We start from the raw sequence: 21,265 nt of genomic DNA on the forward strand, positions 1-21,265 counted from the left end.
TTCACCGGCCGCCACTGATACACACACTGTTCTAAAAATTCTTAACTATATACTTTGCATGTGTGTCCAGAAAATATTAGCTTTTATAGGTGACCAATACTTTTTTTTCTTCTTAGGGATCAGCTGGTATGAAAGCATTCTCTTTCTGATTACTAATTCTAGTTGGGTATACACCTTTAATATGTCAACCCACCACTCCCTAAGTCGATTAAATAACATTACTAATGCAGCAAGTATTGCCATTGATTGGCTTGCTCCTAAATTGTATTGGTCCAGTCCTGCCCAACAAATGGTATGAATATTTTTCTAAATGCTTTTACTACTTTATAAATTAAAGATAAAATTGAGCCTTAACAAGTATTTGAAATTCCACATATTAGAAATATATAAAGTCCAATATAATTAATTTTGATAAGTGTAAATTTCAGTATAATTGAAACACAATCAAAAATATGATATCCATTTTTGACAAATTATTGATAAATAAAATAATTATTTCCTTGTTAGAAATAATTATTTTATTTTATTTTATTTATTTATTTTTGATAAAATAAAATAAAATAATTATTTATAACACTGTTGTAAAGTTAATAATTTGTCTAAAATGAATGATGATCATCATATAGCACTAAAGGAAAGGAAAAGTATGATATGTAATTTTAATTTACTTCACTTAGGTAATAATTGCATACCAGATTTTTTTTTATCTTGTGCCCACCCATGAAAGTTTATATGCAAACCTATAGTACGTTTTTTTTTGTGCCATGGGTGGGCCAAGGATTTTTTTCCCTTTTTTTTTTTTTAAATCAGTTTTATATATTTTTATGGGATTTTTTATTTTTTTACATAGTCCAGAAATCTTGCTCTAGAGACGTGGAACTTTTTCATGCCACTTCAGGCCTCCAATAAGTGAGGCAGCAGACTCACACTGGACAATGAAATTCATTCCTAAAGACAATCACAAACATCCATGCCCATGGCAGGATTCAAACCAGTAGCCTGTTGGTTGGAGAGCAAGTACACTAACCACTCGGTCAACCAGGCTAGCATTGTTCACAGAATGGGTATTTATCAGGAAATTAATCTCATTTGTCACCAGTTTATGATAGTAGATAGGTTTAATTCATTTTGCTCCTGTTGCAACATCATTATTATTATTATTACTTGACACCTCCAGGGAGTCCAAAGATTCATTGATGGAGGGCACCTACTCTACAACTCTCTGTCTCCACCACTCAATGCACCAACTACAACTAACCGCAATTAAACTAGCACCATCTACCGCTCGTCACCACCACTAATATTTCCACAGACAATCACAAACATCCATGCCCATGGCAGGATTCAAACTCGCATCCTTTTGGCTGGAGAGTGGATACGCTAACCGTTCGGCCAACCAGGCCAGCTTATTATCCTCACATGAATTGTTTATGAGCCTTGTTTTGCAGGATGAAATCTTACTCTGCTGGTACATGCAAGGTGCATCTATATAGAATGGTCTCAGTGGTGAATGGCAGAGGGTTGCCCAGAATATCAGTGTAACTAGAATATCAGAGGTCCACATATTATAGCAATATTCCAGTTCGAACCATATGAAACAGTCAACAACCAACTTCTCATTTTGTTGTTAGAATACTGATACATGCAGATACCATTCAATGGTTTTTCTTAAAATGCAAATACAACTTTGTACCTGGAGTGTTTATGCTGTGGGACTCTTTATCCAATAGGATCTCTTATCATTTTTGTGTTCTCTAGAATAATACATTTATCTACACTTGCTGTTTTTCATTGGTTGAGGATTTATAGTCTACAATTGTATTATAGAACCCCATGCTCTCTTATCAGATTGTGATGTGCATCTGTGCCTAAAGTTTGGATGCTACTTGAGGAAGAATAACTTTTGTGAATGTAGATGGTACCCATGTGTCAGAAGCAGATGAGGTTGTTCAGATAATGTGAATGCTTACTTTGCTTAGATCTGTCAACCAGGTGAATGTGACATGGATCATAATGCTACCACTAAAATGAATAAAGAGATAGACGTACATAAGAATGAGATTCAAGAGCTGTTGCGTAACCTGGATATCAATTCAGCAATGGTGACAGATGGGATATCAGCACATTTGCTAAAGGAATTTTCAAATAAAATGGCTTGGCTCTGTTTGTATACCTTGAGTCTCAGCTCAGAAAAATTCTACAAGAATGTATGATAGTTCTGTTGCAGGTTGTTGTGCAAAAACCAATGTGTCTAACTACTGACCTATCAGTATATCTGGAATGGTGGTGGAGCTGAAAATTATCGAGAAGTAGTAAGACCTCGCATACAGAAATAAATTGAAAGATAAGATATACTTTGCAAATAAAGCATGCTTTTAGTAAAGGGAGGTCACGTTTTAGCAATTTGCTCATATTTTATATCATTGCTATGGCTTAGTTGGATAATAGTAATGGATATGCTATGATGCTGTTAGACTTTGCTAAATCATTTCATAGGATATCACATGAAAAGCAGGTTGCATAAACTGGAGAAAATGGGTTTGGAATATAAACTATTGATTGGGGTGAATGCACCACTGATGGACAGGTAGCAGAAAGTGGTATATGATGGGTATGAGTCTTTTAGATTTAATGTTGTCAGTGGCATATACCAGGGATCAGTCCTGGATTATTGTTGTTCAATCTATACATTAATGATATTGGGAAGACCTGACAGAAGGTGTTCAATCATTTGTGATGATGCAAAGATGGGTAGGGCAATCGTATGCTACTGACATACAACACTTAAAGAATTATTTCAGTAAACTAGAATAGTGGGCAAATGATAAAGGCTATCAATTCAGTATAAAGTTATGCTTTTGTGTGATGAGATTTCCAGTGGCATATTATATTGGCAGGGTTATGCTACAAAAAACTGATAAGGCTAGAGATCTTGGAGTTATGGTAGATATGATACTGAGGTTCAAAGATTAATTGCATGGAGAGTGGTGGGTGATTAGAATGCATTACCTGAGAGTGTGGTGAGTTCAGGGAGTGAATACATGAAGAGCTGTGCATGTGAGAGTGGGACATCCTATGATGAATCTCGTGACTCCATTGAAGTCTATTGATAATAACAATAATTGCAAATACAACTCAGAGGATGCTTACAATATTGAAATGAAAATTGACATGTAAGGATAAGGAAGTCATTTTGCCTCTTTACAAAGCTTTGATATGACAGAACTGGACTACTGTTCAGATTTGGCCTGCTAAGTTTGGAGTGGTGCTTAAGGGTCAAAGCTGTATAACTGAGAGGAGATCTCCACATAGCCTTTAAAGGAATGCGGACTACTGACTAGGGCTTCTGACCTAATGTCCAATCCTCACCTTCTCGTGGTGCACTCTATTAGGTATTCTACCTTGATACTGAATGAACAAGGATGGGCTGGTAATTTGGAATTTAGCTGACCAACTTGTCTTCTTATTGGCTTAAACCACAATGTAAAATGATGGTACAACATAACAAAATTTCATACCAGCAGGGGCTTTGCCAGGTTAAACAAGGTCTTGGTTGTTTTTGCCAGGAAACAAGGGCAAACAGCGAAAAGTCATCTACTGGAACAAATCCTGAAACACATCCCAACTCAACATCACCAGAGTTCAAGGTCAGTACTATCAACATAAGAAGCCTGAATGGCAAAGAAATGGAACTAATAGAAGAATTGGATAAGTATCAGATTGACATAATAGGGGACTGAAACAAAAAAGACAAAAACTGGTGAAATCTTTCTAAACAATAAATACAAAATGCTATATTGAGGTAATAGCAATCAGGGAAAAGGAGGAGTAGCAATAGTATTCAGCACTAAATAATCTTCTTGAATGGTAGGCAATATCAAGTAGAGTGAAGTGGGCAAACATCAAAATGGGGAACTGGACAATGAGACTTATTTGTGCCTATGGTCCCACGGAAGATTCTACTAAGTGGAGGAATTTTTTGAGGCTTTAGAGAAAGCAACTGACATAATGAAAAAAGGAAAAGTTGGTTCTTATTGGAGATCTGAATAGCAGAGTAGGAAATGATTGTCAGACATACAGAAATATTTTGAGAAAATTTGGATAAAAGAGCAAAGCTAATAATAATGATGAACATCTGTTGGATTTCTGCTCAGGACATGGACTGGTTATTACTAACACCATGTTCCAACATAAAAATGTGCACAAATTCACTTGGGGGAGAAGATGCAAGGAATAAGAAAATGTCTTTGACTATGTTATTGTTGATGGTGATGTTTTCTCCCTGGTGCGGAACACCAGAGTGTACAGAGGATTTGAAATTGACAGTGATCACTATTTAGTCTTGAGCAGGATAAAATTGAATTTCATTTTGAAAAGAAAAACATGTAAGAAAGTTTTAAAGCTTAGTCTACAGATGTGAACTGTAGACTAAAATACACAAACATTATTCACGAAAAAATGAAAGTTTGAGAACAGGAGCCAAACTTTGGAAATTCAATGGCAAGCCCTGAAGAAAACATTGATTGATTGATTCAGCTAGAGAGATATGTGGTGAGGTTGTCTGCAAGGATAAAAAAATCAGAACTTCATGGTGGACACAGGAGGTGAAGGAAAAGAAGAAATCATATCAAAAGTTCCTGGCAAATAAGTCATAGAGACTAAGTCATAGCTCTTAGAGAATATATAGACAAATGTAAGAAAGCTAAACATTTTGTAAAACTAGCTAAACAAAATTCATGGAAAGATTATGGTAAGAACATAGAAAATAAATATCAAGAAGGTGACAAAATATTCTGGAGGCTGTTGAAAAAGCTCAGAAATGGAGGAAAGTGTGCTGTAAAAGGAATTAGAAATAAAGGTGACACAAAAACATTCTACTTCCATATTTGAAGTAGAAAAAGGCATCAAAGCCTGAAATGTGGAAAGGCCGTGGGAGTAGATGATATTTGACCTGAGATACTCAAGTATGGAGGTATGAAGTCTTGCAGTGACTGCACTGCATAGTTTAGAAGGCTTGGACAGAGGGACAAATTCCAGATGGAGTAGAGCTCTCATTGTACCACATATAAAAAGGAAAATAAAACTGAATGTGAGAATTACAGAGGTATTTCCCTACTGAGTGTTCCTGGTAAGATTTATGCAAGCATACTTGAGAAGGATTGTGGAAGAGAAGCTTGTTGAAGAACAAGCTGGATTCAGGCCAAATAGAGGCTGTCAGGATCAGATCTTCACTTTATGACAAATAGTTGAGAAATCTAGGGAATATAACAAAGATGATGATGATGAAGTTTGGAGGAGATACAGAAGCTATGGAAAGGGTACAAAGAAGAGAAATGCAGATGATATCAGGATTATGAAATGTAGATTACAAAGATAGATTGAGAGTATGTGGGCTGTAGAAAAAAGAGGGTGGTATAATAGAGGTCTGTAAACTTCTGAAAGGGTGTTGTAGGCTATCAGGTGATTCATTTTCATTATATGGGATTTGGAGAGGACAAAGAGCATCCATGAAACTTAAGTTTGTGTACTGTTAAGAAAGAGATGAGAGCTAGGTTTTTTCTCTCACAGAGCAGTGAGTGAGTGGATTAGTTTGCTGTTGAAGTAGTGAGTGTATCCAGTGTAAATCAGTTTAAGAGAAGGTATGACTGTTGGTGGTGAATGATCTGCAGCTTCCCTTGACCACCTGGAGGTCTAGGATAATAATAATAATAATTCTTTCAAGCTTTACATAATCTGCAAATAGCTGAATATCTGTCTGCGGCCCAGTGACAATGTCATTGTAAAACTTAAAAAAGGGCAAGGGATCTTAGTTACACTCATCTTAGTTACTTCAGAGTGTAACTAAGTTTTATTCACCAATTGTGACACTTCGTAGGTTTAGCCTATATACTGCTAGGATGTAATAATTCTTGTCATCTAAGAAGAAGAATGTTTTCAGCTTCCTTCTAGTCTTGAGGGTTGTGTTTTTTCTTTCTAAATTTAACTTTTTTTTTAGCTAGATAAATAGTAAACATTTACCACAAAACATCCTGAATTTTATACAATTCACATGTCTTGAATATTCTTGAGACTTAACTTTCTTATTAACTCTTCATATTATAAATTATAAAGAGCATTTTGATTTTATGATTCTCTGAAATAATATGAAATTGTGTTTCTGTGAAGTGATATTATTATTTCACTTATTATAGATATCACGAGCCAACCTAGATAGCACACAACCTGAACCTTTGCCTATTCTTGCTCTTGCGCAAGTATTAGCAGTTGATTCATTAGCAGCTTATTTGTACTGGGCCACATCTCACAGTGTTGAATATTCACGTCTGAATGGTGCTGAACCAGGCGTTTATTTTCAAGCTGGTTTGTTTTCAGGAAAGCGTGGTAAGTTTAGTCATTTCTTAAGAATTGACATTATGCATTTTTGTAATCTTCAATTTAAAGTGTATGTTAATTTAACAGATAGACTAAAAAAACGAAAGGATTGTTTTACAAGGGAATAGATTTCTAAGTTTGCGATTTCTTTCCTCAGTGGCATTAGATTCACTGCAAAAGATTCTGCCCTGGGCAGCACTTAATGTTCATTCAGCTTCAGTTTGTAGGTTAAAAGTAATATAGACTAATGCTTTATCCTATATTACTTTGTCTTGAAATCATTTTATATGGGTAGAAGGAGGAGTTTTTTTTAATTTTCTGTTTCTTTCTTTTTTACACATGTAATCCCATGAAGTTGCACATTTAGTAAATTATAAATTAAAGATGCCAAAAATTATATTCCTGGTTTAATCCTTTATCCAAGTATAAACAACCAAAGTTTGTGCCTGAAGTATTTTCAGGACTGGGCAACTCGTATATAGAAGCTAATGACTTCATATCACTTGCCTTAGTATCCCATAATGCAAAGCACATATCCTTAAGGGACATGTATAATCCTTAAATAAAAATAACTTAATGCTTAATCCTTACAGACATGTATAATACATAAAGGAAAAATAACTGTAAAAAACAGTTATTTTCCTTTATGTATTTAACTGAATTTTAGGCTCTTGTCTTCTACAGAACTTTCATTTTCTTGAATTCACACAGAGTTAATACAAAAACTATCTGTAAAAGAAAATCACCTGAACTAAACTACATATTAACCTTGCACACAGATTCATATTCCCGGATATCACATAAACATCTTATCTTCTCAATTAATCCATTAACTCATTAAATCCATTAAAAGATTGAATCATCACACACATCTTTATAACCAGAAGAAAAATCTAATGTACAATACGTGTGTGTGTGTGTGTGTACACACACACACACTGCATAAAATCAATATGACTTAACTATGCAAGCAACAATATAGTGATCACAACTTCTTTAGATCACATGAAAAACATGAAAAATATTCTCAGCTTCCTTTTAATGTTATATGCCAACAGTCATTTTCCTTTCTGTATTTAATTGAATTTTAAGCTCTTGTCTTCTACAGAACTTTCATTTTCTTGAATTCACACAGAGCTAACACAAAAACTATCTGTATATATCCACTAATCTCTATGTGATTGCCCAACTTATCTTCAGATAAAAGTCTATGTAAATGCAGAAATTTCGTGTAACTTATCTTCATGTTGCTCCAGAATAAAAATAATAATGGAAATAGCAAATCTTATTGAAAGATGGAGTTACTTTACCCTCCACCCAAATGCAAAATACATCTAATACAAATTTTTAATTATATACAAGGGTAGTTAAAAAGACATACATGGTTGTGTGATTTTGGAGCCATAATTGATAAGCCAAAATTTAAAATAAAAGAAAGTGTTGAGAATGATGCCGAAGTATGTGAAAACTTAAGCATGTATATTTGATAGCTAAAAATTATTATTATTATTATTTGACCCACATGGAGTCAGAGACTCATTGCACACAATATTCATCAAACTGCGCTTTAAAGTTATTCAATGTGTCCACATTCACAACACACACACACACACACTCAGACAGTGCATTTCACTCATCAGCCACTCTCAATGCAAAGAAACCTACTCCTCTGCTCATACTTTCATTACACAGTTTCCAATGATGGCCTCTTGTTCACCCCTCCCTCCCATTCTATGAAAAATCTCTTCCATGTCAACCTGATAACAACCCCTGACTAGACCTTATATGTCTTGATCATATCCCCCCCCCCCTCTTCCTCCTATTCACAAGGTTTTGCAACTTACATTCTCTACATCTGTCCATGTACTCCACATTCCAAAGACCACTGACCACCTTTGTGAATCTTTTCTTGACCCTTTCCAACATATCCTCATCACCATGAAAACCTGGAGACCAAATCTGTGCGCAATAATCCATATGAGACCTGATCAATGCCTTATATAATGGCATCATAACTGGTGTATTTCTGCATGTCAGGGTCCTTGCAAATCTTGCAGGGACCCTGATATGCAGAAATAGACAGATTATGATGTAGAAATAGACCCTGACATCCTTGCAGTTATCCGATGTGACTTCTTCACAACTTGTTCAATATGGGCCCTGACTTTCAGGTCCATGTCCACTATCACTTCTAGATCTCTCATCTCCTTTACTCCCTTTAAAGTTTCCTCACGAAGTGTATACTTCACATACCATCGTTGCTTACCAAATCTCAAAACCTTACACTTTGCAACATTGAACTGATTGTTCTGCTTACTTGCCCAATCATGCAATCTATTCAAGTTCTCTTGTAAGGCCATAACATCCACTTGACGCTGTCCAGTTTTGCATCATCTGCAAACAGCTGCATATCAGTAGTTAAACCTATCCCAAATATCATTAACATACAAATTGAACAACAACGATCCGATCCAAAAACTGACCCCTGTGGTACACCACTAGTGACCAAATGAAGCATGAATGTAATTGGTGATAATGATTAAGATGATGAATGGAATGAACTAGAGATTTTTTAGTTAAAATCAGGTTTAAATTTAAAAAAACTTAAAACTACAGTATACACATGACCAACAACATAATAATGTGCTGCCCATTTCTTGGAGAAAATGTTGTCAGATGGTGAACAGTGCAAAACTGTGAACTTGCAATGTGGTTTAAAATTATGGATTAAGAGGAGTTTGGCTTTGACATCAATGGAGAGTTTTAGTTGTTCAGGAATAATAGGAACTAATTTGTTTTATTTAATTTCCTAGCGAGCAAGATGAGCTACAGTCTTTTGTATTTATTGCATCCTGATTAGTTGTTATTGCTGGAGATTTTGAGCAAAGTAATTTGTTTTCATTTTCTTGGAAATAAATCAGTAATGGTAACTTCATCAGTTTCAGAGGTGTGTTTATATTGTATAGCATGCAGTGATATTTCATTAGTGGGATTTTTATTGATATTACATGGTGTGTTTTTGTTTGAATTTCTTTTTAGTGCTTGGTTGGCCGAGAGGTTAGCGTATCTGCTCTCCAGCCAGAAGGCTGCAGGTTCGAATCCTGCCATGGGCATGGATGTTTGTGATTTGTGAAAATAGTGGTGGTGGTCAGTGGTAGATGGCGCTGGTGTAGATGAAGGTAGTTGCGGTTAGTGGAGTGGTGGAGACAGAGTTGTAGAGCAGGTGCCCTCCCCCTCGATGAGTCTTGGGACTCCCTGGAAGTGTTATGTAACTGAGCAGGTGTTCAATGAGTCTTGGGATTCCCTGGAGGTGTTATGTAATAATAATAATAATAAAATATTGTGGTTTTGTGTTTTAGTTAATTCTGTAGCTTGTTGCATGTGGTAAAGACAATTTTGTAATTAGAATGTTTGAAGATGCGTTTGATGGTTTTGTAGATATTGTGAACATATTTGAATTTTAAAATAGTGTAGGATTTAGGTAAGTTGCTTTGGGAAATAGATAAATGATTTTGGACTGTATGAATGGCATAATGCAAGAGTAGAAGATGTCTTTTAAAAAGGTATATGATTTCTAGGCTTATAGCACAATGATAGAGAAAATCTATTCCCTGTGTTAAAAATAACTGATCTTTTGATAAATAAGGTTGATAGGAGGGAGAAATGCAAATAATTGTGGGTTGGTTTATGGTATACTTTGGTACTAATATAATGGTCATATCTGCTGAGTGTCAGATTTAAGAAGTTTCTGAGCATATCTTCCTTGTATTCAATGGAGAATTTTAGTCTGTGGCTAAAGGTGTTTAAGGAAACAATTAGTTTTTGTATAGTATTCTTGTTACTGATGCATCATCAATGTAGCTAATGTACAATAAATGATGTAATGTTAGTAAGAAATACCAAGGGAGAAAAGGGTGATAAGAATTATGTTTTTATTTGAGAAAGGAAGAGCTCAGCATGTTGACCACTAATGTTTTGGTTCATGGGAAAACCGAAAATCTGTTTTTGTAGATTATATTTAAAGAAATTTGCTGAGATTATAATCTTAATCAGAGAAAGGATATCAGAAGGGGATAAATTTGGTATTCTGATAAGCAATGGTTGTGGGCAGTGTTTAAGTTTTTAGGTATGTCAACATTTATATATAAGGAAGATTAATCAAAAGAAGACAGAGTATTGTCAGGAGATATAAGAGTTTGTTTTATATAGGTATTATTTCTAGGAAAATTCCCATGTTACTCCTCTAAGTAACTATTATTTTTATGGCTACATAGCCTACTTTCGTTTAGGAGTGCCCTTTTTCACAGTGCCACTGGCTTTTTACTCAAATCTTAGGGCATTACTAATGTGTTATAAAAACTGATATATGAAGAATAATATAAGAGGAAAATTCAGACATACCGTTTTGGATGTTGTTGGCTGTCTCCTTATCCCAGCAGATATGTATTCATCTGCTGTTAAACTGTTAAAGGAAGGGGGTTGGGGAAAAGTGGGGGTAAAGCAATCTGGGATAATTTACATATATTACATATATATTTACATCTATATATTTATATATATAAAAACCTGGGTTTTTTTATATGTAAAATATTATTATTATTAATGGTGGGCAGAGAGTGCTTTGGGGGGGGGGATCTGAAATAGAAACTATTTTTTGGGGAAGAGGAAGGATTGATGGGAAAAGGTCAGGGGTGGGAGTAATGGGGGTGTGAGCCGTTTCGACAGTGTGTCATCTTCAGAACTCGTGGGGGAAATGGAGACTATGTCATGTTGGCTTGGTGTTTCTGTCTTTGGTGTGCTTGTGTTATTGCCTCTTTTATTTTTATTTTATTTTAGTTTGTTTTATATATTTGGAGAGTTTGTCAGTATTTTTAATCATAAATTTTGATTTTTTTTTTTTTTTTAGTAGCAGTTTGATTAGTGTGAAAATAAATTTTGACAAGGGGACTGTTGTGGGTTTCTATGAAATTATGGGGCATATAGAATAGCCTGATTTATGTATTATAACTTGTCCAAAAAATGGTAGGATGATGGCTTGCATGGGGAGAGATTTTTTTTTTAACAAGATGTTAATGTAACTTTAACTATAGTGAATAAACTAGACGTGCTTAACATATTAAGTAAGATATAAGTCAACTAAATTTGAATGAGTTTGGATGATGTATCTCTGTATATTTTAGGTAAATATACTAACAAATGTACTAACCACGGAGTAGTTTCCAGTCAGTGGACAGAATTAGTAGACAAAACAGTAAGCATGCAAAACAGGGCATTTCTTCACTAGTTAGTAAGGGTTGGAATACATGATTGAATTAATAGCTAAAGGAATCTCAATGCATCCCAGCATGGTTTTATTAAAGGAGAAGATTTTATTTAGCACATTATTTAAACTTCATATATACAGTGATGTTTTGCAAATGTTTAATGTACTACAACATCATAACAGATTAGGAGAATAGTTGTCTGACGAACATCAGCACATGTGAGAGTAGTGTTCTAGAAAAGGAAGGTAAGAAGCAAATGCCATAGGATTCTTTTTTTTATGGATGCTACTGTTCAAATTATTATTCATGGTATTGAAATTTTTGATGGGGAATATTTATTTTATTTTTATTTATTTATTTTTTATTTTTTTCTGATGGGGTCATCAGCAAAAGTTATGCCCCATCAGCTGTTGAATGAGCTGTTCCATGCAAAAATGAGTTGTGCCAGTTTAAATGTACAGCTTGTACTTTGGAATGCAGTAGGGAAATTTTGTGCACTGTATTGAGATCGGTGCCCCAGTTGGTGAAAGAAGAATATGGAATCCAGGGAATGGTAGTTTTCGAGAACTTTAAAGACTTCACTCTAGATTTCTATAGTGAGAAGAATGGTGACAAGTGGAGAAACAGAAACACCTTCTTTATCTGCACTTGTCAGCATCCTCTTCAAACTGCTCCTAGACTGATGTGCAGAGATTGTCACATATACATGAACCATTCCTTGCTTATTACTTCCTTGCTTTAGCAATTTATTTGAATTTTATGACAGGGTGACAAGTGTGTTAGTTAAGGAGAATCATATACAGTGATATTCTTGGACTTTGCAAAAGCATTTGATAGATTACCATATGATAAGTCAACGTACAAGCTGCAGAGGATGGGAATAAATAAATTTAGAGATAAATAAATTTAGCTCTCTAAATGATACTAGCAAACTGTGTATAATGGAGCAGTGTCTCAAAAAAAAAAGAGGGTAACCAATGGCATGCACCAGGGTTCTGTTCTTAGGCCTCTGCTGTTTAACTTGTTCATAAATGATATATCATGTGAGCGGACTTGGGATCTTCAGTTGTTTGCTGATGATGCAAAGTTGGAGAGATTTATAAGTAGTACTGCAGATACTAATTCTCTTCGGGAAAATTTTAATAGACTTTCAACTTAGACAAAGGAGTGCTGTTGTGGTTTTAACATAAATAAGTGCAGGTGTTGCCTTTTGGGAATGTAGAAATATAAGTCTGTGTACTATGTTGATGGTGCTATACTACAGGAAGTGGATGAGATTCAAGATTTGGGGGTAATGGTTGACAGTAGATGTAAGTTTAGAGGGCATAATGCATATGTTGCAAAGCCTGCACATTGTAATGCTGCTATGATAAGAAGTGCTCTAACATATAGGGATAAGTAGGTGGTTGTGCCACTGTATAAAGCACTGGTCAGACCACACTTGGACTATTATATTATGTTCAGATTTGGTCACCTAGTTTTCAATATAATGTGGAAATATTGAAGAGGGTCCAGAGAAGAGTGATTAGGACAATATCAGGGTCCTGGAATGCTGGAGGGAGGTTGAAGAAATGTGAATTGCAGAGTTTGGTGGATAGGAGAAAAAGAGGTAATATGAAATAAATTATTGGTTTGATCCTTTATCCAAGTAAGCAAACAAAGTTTGTGCGTGAAGTAATGTCACAACTGGGCCATTTGTATATAGAGGCTAATGACCTCAGATCACTTGCCTTAGTATCCCATAATGTGAAGCACATATCCTTTCAGACATGTATAATGCTATGCATTATGGGACGGGCCACTACCCAGACCGGTTTTGACCTTTATTGAGGTCTCGTCAGTGAGAGTCAGACCCAGAAGTAATACCAAGGTTGAAGTAATGCTGGAAGTTTTTTCACTTGGTTAGACTATAATAAATTTAGTTTAATCCTTTATCCAAGTGTAAGCAAATAAAGTTTGCACCTGAAGTATCTTCAGGACTGAGGCAACTCGTGGTAAAGGTGGACCAAGCTCTCATCACTCCTTGTCTTAATGCATGGCATTATACATGTCCTCAAGGACATGTACTTCGTATTATGGGAGATACTAAGACAAGGAGTGATGAGATCTTGATCCACCTTTACCACAAGTTGCCTCAGTCCTGAATATACTTCAGGTGAAAACTTTGTTTGCTTACACTTGGATAAAGGATTAAACTAAATTTATTGTAGAAGTAATGCAGAAGTCATATTTTCATATACAAGTAGCCAAGTAAGGTGTGACACCCTTTGGCTACTTGTATATGGAAATATGACCTGCATTACTTCAACCTTGGTATCACTTTGGAATCTGGCTTCCACTGATGAGACCTCAATAAAGGTCGAAACCAGTCTGAATAGTAACCCTTCCCATAATGCATAGCATTATACATGTCCGTAAGGATATGTGCTTTGCATTATGGGATACTAAGGCAAGCGATGTGAAGTCATTAGCCTCTATATACGAGTTGCCCAGTCATGAATTACTTCACATGCAATGAACTTTTGATAGGAAATAAAACACAGGCCAATTATAATTATTCAAATCATTTATTTCAATCAATTTACTCTCTCTCAGCTTCGATACAGCATTTGGCACGGTCAATTAATTTGTTAAATGAGTTTTTATATCGGTTTTTGGGATACTGTTGAGGGTCGTGGTTGCTGCCGCTTGAACATTTTCAATGGTGCCATATCACTTTCCTTTCATCGGTGTACACTTGGATAAAGGATTAAACCAAGAATATAATTTCTTGGCACCTTTAATTTATAGTATAACCAAGTGGAAAAAACCTTCAACAAGAGTTGATATGGTAGAAATGTTTCAGTTAGTAAAGGGATTTTGTCAGATTAATTTAGAGGGGATTATAAAAAGATTAGAAGGCAAGAGGAGAAGAACCAGAGGCCATTCCCTGAAAGTTGCATAAGAGTGTGGTGAAGAGGGATGTGAGAAGTTATTTTTTACATTAATTGTCAGTGAATGGAGTTCATTACCAGAATATGTTGTTAATGCAGAGAATGTTAAAGATTTTAAGATGCAGTGTAATAGATATGCTGTCAGTTGAATGAACCTCCCATGATGAGTCTGCCAACTCCAGTGAGGGTGTAAAAATAATTTAAATTTCTTTTTTTTCAAGTATCAACAAAATCAAAAAGAGGAATATTAATTGCATCGAATAACTACTAAACATTCATTAATATGCAATATGCATAGCTATACAGTATGGTACTGCTGTGCATGAATTTGTTTGTTTAGCAGAAAACAGTGTCACATAACATAAAAGAGTTGCCATGCAGATGTTACAAAGTATGGTTGTGTTGCTCTTCACTTTTGCTGTCTTGTCTAATTTCAAATTTGATTTTTTTTATTTCAAATGAGTGGGTCAAGCGCTACGAACATGTTTTGAAGAGCTCCTGATTCAGATAAGTTTTACTAGGAATAATTAAGTATATATGCGTAATTGTTTAAGTAAGAGCGGCTGTAAACGTTGTACGCTACCGATATTATTAGTGTGGGGTTTTTTTTCTTGCTTAAACTAAATAGGAAAACGTTAATATTAGACCTAGTAACCTGCAGAGAAAAAAAAAAAAAAAAATGGCGGTGGCATTGTCATTCCATGATTTTAATTTGGATTTCAGTCGGTTCGTTAAGTGTGAGGTCTGTTATATGTATTCCTTCGATTACATAAATGATTTGTGGATGTTTAGTGCGGATGGAAGAAGGGTGTGTGCGAAATGTGACCTGAACGAGGAATTGATGAATGCGAATATGAAGTTGATGACAGAAAGTGCTAGTACCGATTGTGTCGCGAGTGCACGTTTGAAAGAGGATGGCGAGAAAGACAGGCGAAAAAATGTTAAAAAATCAGGAAAAAAGAAAAAGAGCGATTTGACAACCGTAACGGATGTTAAAAGGGATGAAAGTGAGGCAGAAAGAAACGAAATCGAGAGAACGAATGAAAGTAGAAATGGCATGATGCAGAAATCGCAAGTAAAAAAAATCGAAAGAATGAATGATAGCGAAAAAAGAATGACTGATGGCGAATGTTGGACGCATGTTGGAACGAAAGTACTGAACCAAATAAAAATGAATGACAGTAAAAGTGAGAAGAATGATAGCGAAAGTTGGACGCATGTTAGTCCGAAAGTACGGAAACAAAGAAAGATATGCGAGAGTGAAAGTGAGAAGAATGATAGTGAAAGTTGGACGTATGTTGGACCGAAAGTACGGAAACAAAGAAGGATGAATGAGAGGGAAAGTGAGAAGAGGGGGTCGAGAGTTAGAAAGTTAGAAAGATTTAATGATAGAGAGAATGTGTCGCGAGGTTCGGAAGGTGAATTGGATTGGATGAAGCAAGAAATGAAATGGATGCGGAATGAAATTAAGAGAATTCAGGTCAAAACTATTAAAATAAATCATGATGGCATGAAAGAGTTAACAAAAGATGAGCGAGTGGCGTTGTATGGCAACTCCATTATTAAAGGTGTGCTAGAGGATAAAATGCACAAGGTATGTTTTCCAGGTGGTAAAATGAGTAGAGTGATTGAGGCATTGAATATGAGGCGGGAACGAGCAAAAGAGTTAATTGTATTAATTGGTACAAATGATTTGAGAGAGAACAAAGAGCATGTCAAAATGAATGTCAGGAGACTGCTTGGAAAGATAAAGCAGAATAGTGTGACAGGAAGGGTAGTCAGTGTGTTGCCTAGGTATGATTGTGGTGAAATGAGGCGGAGAGCAAGGATTATGAATGATATTCTGGCTGAAATGTGTGAGGAGATGGGAGTACAGTTTGTTAATGTGTGGAATGAGTTTGAGGGACGAAGTGAGCTGTATGGGAGCGATGGACTGCATCTGAGTGGTTATGGTGTGAGTTGCTTGGAGAGACTGCTGCTGGAAGGTAGAGAAGTGAATAGAGAGAATGAATCAGATCGAGAGGGGAGTGATGTGGAAGAGCAGGAGAGATTGAAGGAGTGGAAATGAATGTGGAAGTGAGTGGTATGAGTATAGAAAATGAGAGAATGGGTGTGCAAGAGGAGCAGGGAAACGGCGAGGCTCAGGGTGGACAGGGATACACAGCGTGAGAAAGGTGGATGCTCCAAGAGGAGGTGAGAGAATGTGTAGGCAGGAAAGTAATGGGATGATCAGGAATCAAAAGGAAACAGATGGAATTGCAAAGGGTTCTAAAATGAAGAAGCAGAAAGGGAAATGGCCCCAGTCCAGCATGGAGAGATCACATCGAGTGAGTGGTATCAGTGGAACTAGCTGTAGATCCAGAAATGAGTTGTTGTGTTTGTATACCAATGCTAGAAGTATAAGAAACAAGGCAGATGAAATGGTTGCACTAATTGCGTCTGTGCACCCAGAGATTGTCGGAATAAGTGAGACATGGTTAGATGAGGATGACATCCTGACAGGAATAGAGATGGAAAGGTATGATGTGTTTCGTGAGGATAGAAGGGGTAAAAAGGGAGGGGGAGTGCTATTGATGATAGAGAAAGAGTTATGTCCATACAAGATAGAGATGCAAGAGGGAAATGGGGCCAGTGGTTTTGAGGCAGTATGGTGTGAGATAGAGGTGAATAGAATCAAATACTTGGTGGGATGTTGTTATAGACCTGGTAATGTGGATGGTGGTGATAGTGAAATGTATAGTGAAATAAGCCAAGCAAATAAGAAAAGGGTGATCATTATGGGTGATTTTAATTATGGCAATATAGACTGGAATGAAGAGATAGCAACTGGAAGTAAAGAAAATGAGTTTCTTGAGTTTTTGAGGGATAATTACCTCAGACAGTATGTAACAGAGGGCACAAGAGGATTAAGGGTCTTGGATTTGGTCATCTCATCGGAGGATGTAATTATCAATGAGGTATCAAATCATCCACCAATTGGTGAAAGTGACCATGAGGTGATTACTTGGGTGGTTGCCAGCAGTGCAAGGACCCCTGTGAAAAAAGGGTATATGTGGAACTACAAGGGGGGTGATTATGAAGAGCTCAGGAGACAGCTTGCAGGTGTAGCATGGAATGAGGAGTTAGCTGGAAAAGAGATCAATGCAGCTGGGGGATTTTCAAAAAATATTTAGTGGATGCAATGTCTAAATGTATACCATGGGTGAGAAGGTTAAATAAGTTAGGTGTGAGATGGATGAATAAAGAGATTAAGCATGCAATACAGAGAAAAAGGGCATTGTGGAGGCAGCATAAGAGAAGTGGAAGTAACCAATTTCATGAGTTCTACAAAGACCAGGCAATGAGAGTGACTTGGTTGGTGAGAGTAGCTAAAGAGAGGTATGAACAGCAGTTAGCTAATGAAGCTAAAAAGAATCCTAGGGAGTTCTTTCGATATGTAGCCAGCAAAAGAAAGAATGATTATGGAAGGATGACATTGATTGGAGGAAATGGTATAAAGACAGCTGTTGCAGAATGTGTGGTGGAGATACTTAATGAGCAGTTCATAAAGATCTTTCAATCTTGTGAATGTGACTTCATGGAGAGATTAAGAGCAGTTGATGATGGGGAGGAGAGACTGACTGTAAGTGAGCAAGAGGTGTTTGGGGAATTGAGTAAACTAGATGTAAATAAGGCTGTGGGACTTGATAATATATCACCGCGTATTCTGAAGGAATGTGCCAGAGTGTTGACACCTGCCTTGACATATTTTTTTAATACGAGTCTTGCACTTGGTCAAGTCCCTAAAGAGTGGAAGGAGGGCAAGATTGTGCCACTTCATAAAGGAGGTGATCGTACTCAAGCATTAAACTATAGGCCTATCTGTGTGTCAGGTGTTGTGGTTAAGTTGTTGGAGAAGCTTGTGAGAACTAGGATCCAGAGTTGGGTTGACAACAATGGTATAATCTTTGATGGACAGCATGGATTTGCTAAAGGGAGGTCGTGTTTTAGTAATCTACTTACTTATTACAATAAAGTGACTGCTTCCTTGGACAGAGGAGAAGGATACACAGTAATATACTTGGATTTTGCAAAAGCTTTTGATAGAGTACCTCATGATAAGTTGACAGTCAAACTAGAGCAGATGGGGTTGGATATTAGATTAGTGCATTGGATTGGAGACTGGCTATCTGATAGGTATCAACAAGTTGTGTATGGGGGTGCAATATCCAGGAAAAGGAAAGTCACTAGTGGAGTGCCTCAGGGATCTGTTTTAGGGCCATTATCTATTTAACTTGTATATTAATGATATTGGCGAAGATTTGGATGGAGATATTCAGTTGTTTGCAGATGATGCAAAGTTGGGATGAACCATAAAGAGTAGTGAAGATGTTGTGGCCTTGCAAGAAGACTTGAATAAATTGAGTGATTGGGCAAGCAAATGGGGATGCGAGTTCAATGTTGCAAAATGTAAGGTTTTACAATTTGGAAAACAAAGATGGGATGCAGAATTTATGCTTGGTGAGAATATATTCTTGGAAGTAGAGGAAATAAGAGATCTGGGAGTGATAGTGGATAAGGATCTAAAATTTAGGGGACACCGCCAAAATTGTGAAGACAACACAAAGACTTCTGGGAGTGATGAGGAAGACACTGACGTGTAGAAGTAGGGAGATTCTTGTTCCATTGTATAAGGCTTTGATTAGGCCACACATGGACTATTGTGCCCAGATTTGGTCACCTGGTTTTCAGAAGGATGAAGAGATGTTGGAAAGGGTGCAAAGGCGACTGACTAAGGTAGTTTCTGACCTCTGGAATGTCGAGTATGAGGAAAGATTGAAAAGATGTAATTTGCAGAGTCTAGTGGAGAGAAGGAAGAGGGGAGATATGATAGAGACCTACAAGTTGGTAAGGGGTTGTTATAGGATCAATGGTGGAGAAGTTCTACAGAGAATAGTGGGAGATCAGGGGAGAACCAGAGGTCATCCCTGGAAACTGTATAAAGAGGGTGTGAGTAGGGGAGTGAGAGGCAGGTTTTTTTCGTGCAGAGTTGTGAATGATTGGAATGCCTTGCCTGAGAGTGTGGTGTCTGCAAGGAGTTTGAATGTGTTTAAGACCCCGGTATGATGAGATGTGTGTGAGATAAAAGGACCTCCTAGATGAGTCTTTGACTCCATGAGGTCTTGTTTTAATAATAATAATAATAAAAATTTAACTCGCTGCACTGCAAATATGCTAAAGCAAAGTAATACTACAAAGAGTGATTATTCTTGTTGAGAGGCTTATACGCTGGTTAAACATGATAACTAATATTTAAGGAATTGACAGCGTATACTAGAAATATAAATTAAATAAACTTTAATGTATACTTTCCGATATTTCGGCAAACGTCACGTTGCCATCTTCTTGGGAACTTACTACAAAGACACATACACACAAGTACTAATAACAGCAAATGAGACTGAAGCTAGGAAGCTAACGTTTTCCTAAAGTCCTGATGGTGCCCCCTGGCGGGCTATATTGGTAGTTCTTGGCCTTTGGGCTGAAGTTCTTCTGATAAAAGTTTCCCAAATTTGGGGCAGTCTCATGCATCCAAATTTGTTGAGGTTTGGCATGTTCCTAAGGGCCGAGGCTGATTCCATGAATAGTCTTTCATACTTGAACTTGCTGCGGTGTATTACTGTGGCTTTCTTCCATCTTATTCTGTGGTGAGTATCCAAGCGTGGTCTGCTAGCCCAGAGTGGCTGTACTGGTGAAATCGGATGTAATCCTTGTGTTCTGAGATTCTGATATTTGCTGTCCTGCCTGTTTGGCCAAAGTAGGACAATTTACAGCTGCAAGGGACCTGGTATACACCAGGTAGGTCTAGGGGAAGTGGTTGGTCTTTAGTGGAGTGGATAAGGGATGCCAGTTTTCTATGTGGTCTGTAACAAGTGGTCAAGTCATGTTTTTTTAAGATTTTATTGATTTTTTCCAAGGTGCCTCAGATGTAGGGAATGGTGATGGGTTTAGAGTAATCTTTTTTGTGAAGGGGAGGGGGTGGTGGGCTGTGGATAACTGGGTTAAGTATTTTTTGGAGGGGGTAGCCATTGGCTGAGAAAGTGTCATGGATGTGATTTAGTTCAGTGGTTAGGGCTTGATCATTAGAACAGATTATTTTTGCCCTGTTGAATAATGTCTTAATAACTCCATATTGTTGTGAGAGGGGGTGATGAGATTGTTGGTGAATGTATCTGCCTGTATGGGTGGGTTTTCTATAAACTGAGAATACCAAGGTTCCATCAGGTTGGCGGGTGACTAGTGTGTCTAGGAAGGGGAGGTTATTGTTTTCCTCTTTTTCCAGGGTGAACTTGATTCTAGGGTGTTGGTTGTTTAAGTGTGTTAGGAAGGAGAGGAGTGAATCCGGGCCATGTGGCCAAATAGCGAAAACATCATCAACGTAGCGAAGCCATATGGTAGGTTTTTGTGGGGCTGAGTTTAAGGCTTTCTCTTCAAACGTCTCCATGAAAAAGTTGGCCAAGGGTGGAGAAAGTGGTGAACTCATGGCTGTCCCCTCTATCTGTTTGTAGAATTTTTCCTGCCAAACGAAATAGCCTGAGTTCATTGTAAACTGAAATAGGGCTGAGATATCGGGAGGAAATTTAGCTTGGATTAGCTCTAAGGTTTCTTTGAGGGGGACATTCGTGAATAGGGAGGAGACATCAAAACTGACCATTA

At 36.9% G+C, this 21,265-nt stretch overlaps 1 protein-coding gene across 1 annotated transcript in view; it reads left to right on the top strand.

Moving 5' to 3' along the window:
• LOC150096198 (proto-oncogene tyrosine-protein kinase ROS-like) overlaps positions 1 to 21,265 on the top strand; it is a 481,253-nt gene that overhangs the window by 170,417 nt on the left and 289,571 nt on the right. Inside the window, exons 12-13 of the mRNA XM_090409003.1 lie at positions 117 to 292; positions 6,192 to 6,381. Of these exons, the coding sequence (XP_090265129.1) occupies positions 117 to 292; positions 6,192 to 6,381 (366 nt within the window). The remainder of the gene's footprint in view (positions 1 to 116; positions 293 to 6,191; positions 6,382 to 21,265) is intronic.

This window comes from Typopeltis vanoorti, chromosome 19, assembly GCF_054136105.1.
Source record: "Typopeltis vanoorti isolate ZY-2024b chromosome 19, IOZ_Tvanoo_1.0, whole genome shotgun sequence".
Classification (NCBI taxonomy): Eukaryota; Metazoa; Arthropoda; class Arachnida; order Uropygi; family Thelyphonidae; genus Typopeltis; species Typopeltis vanoorti.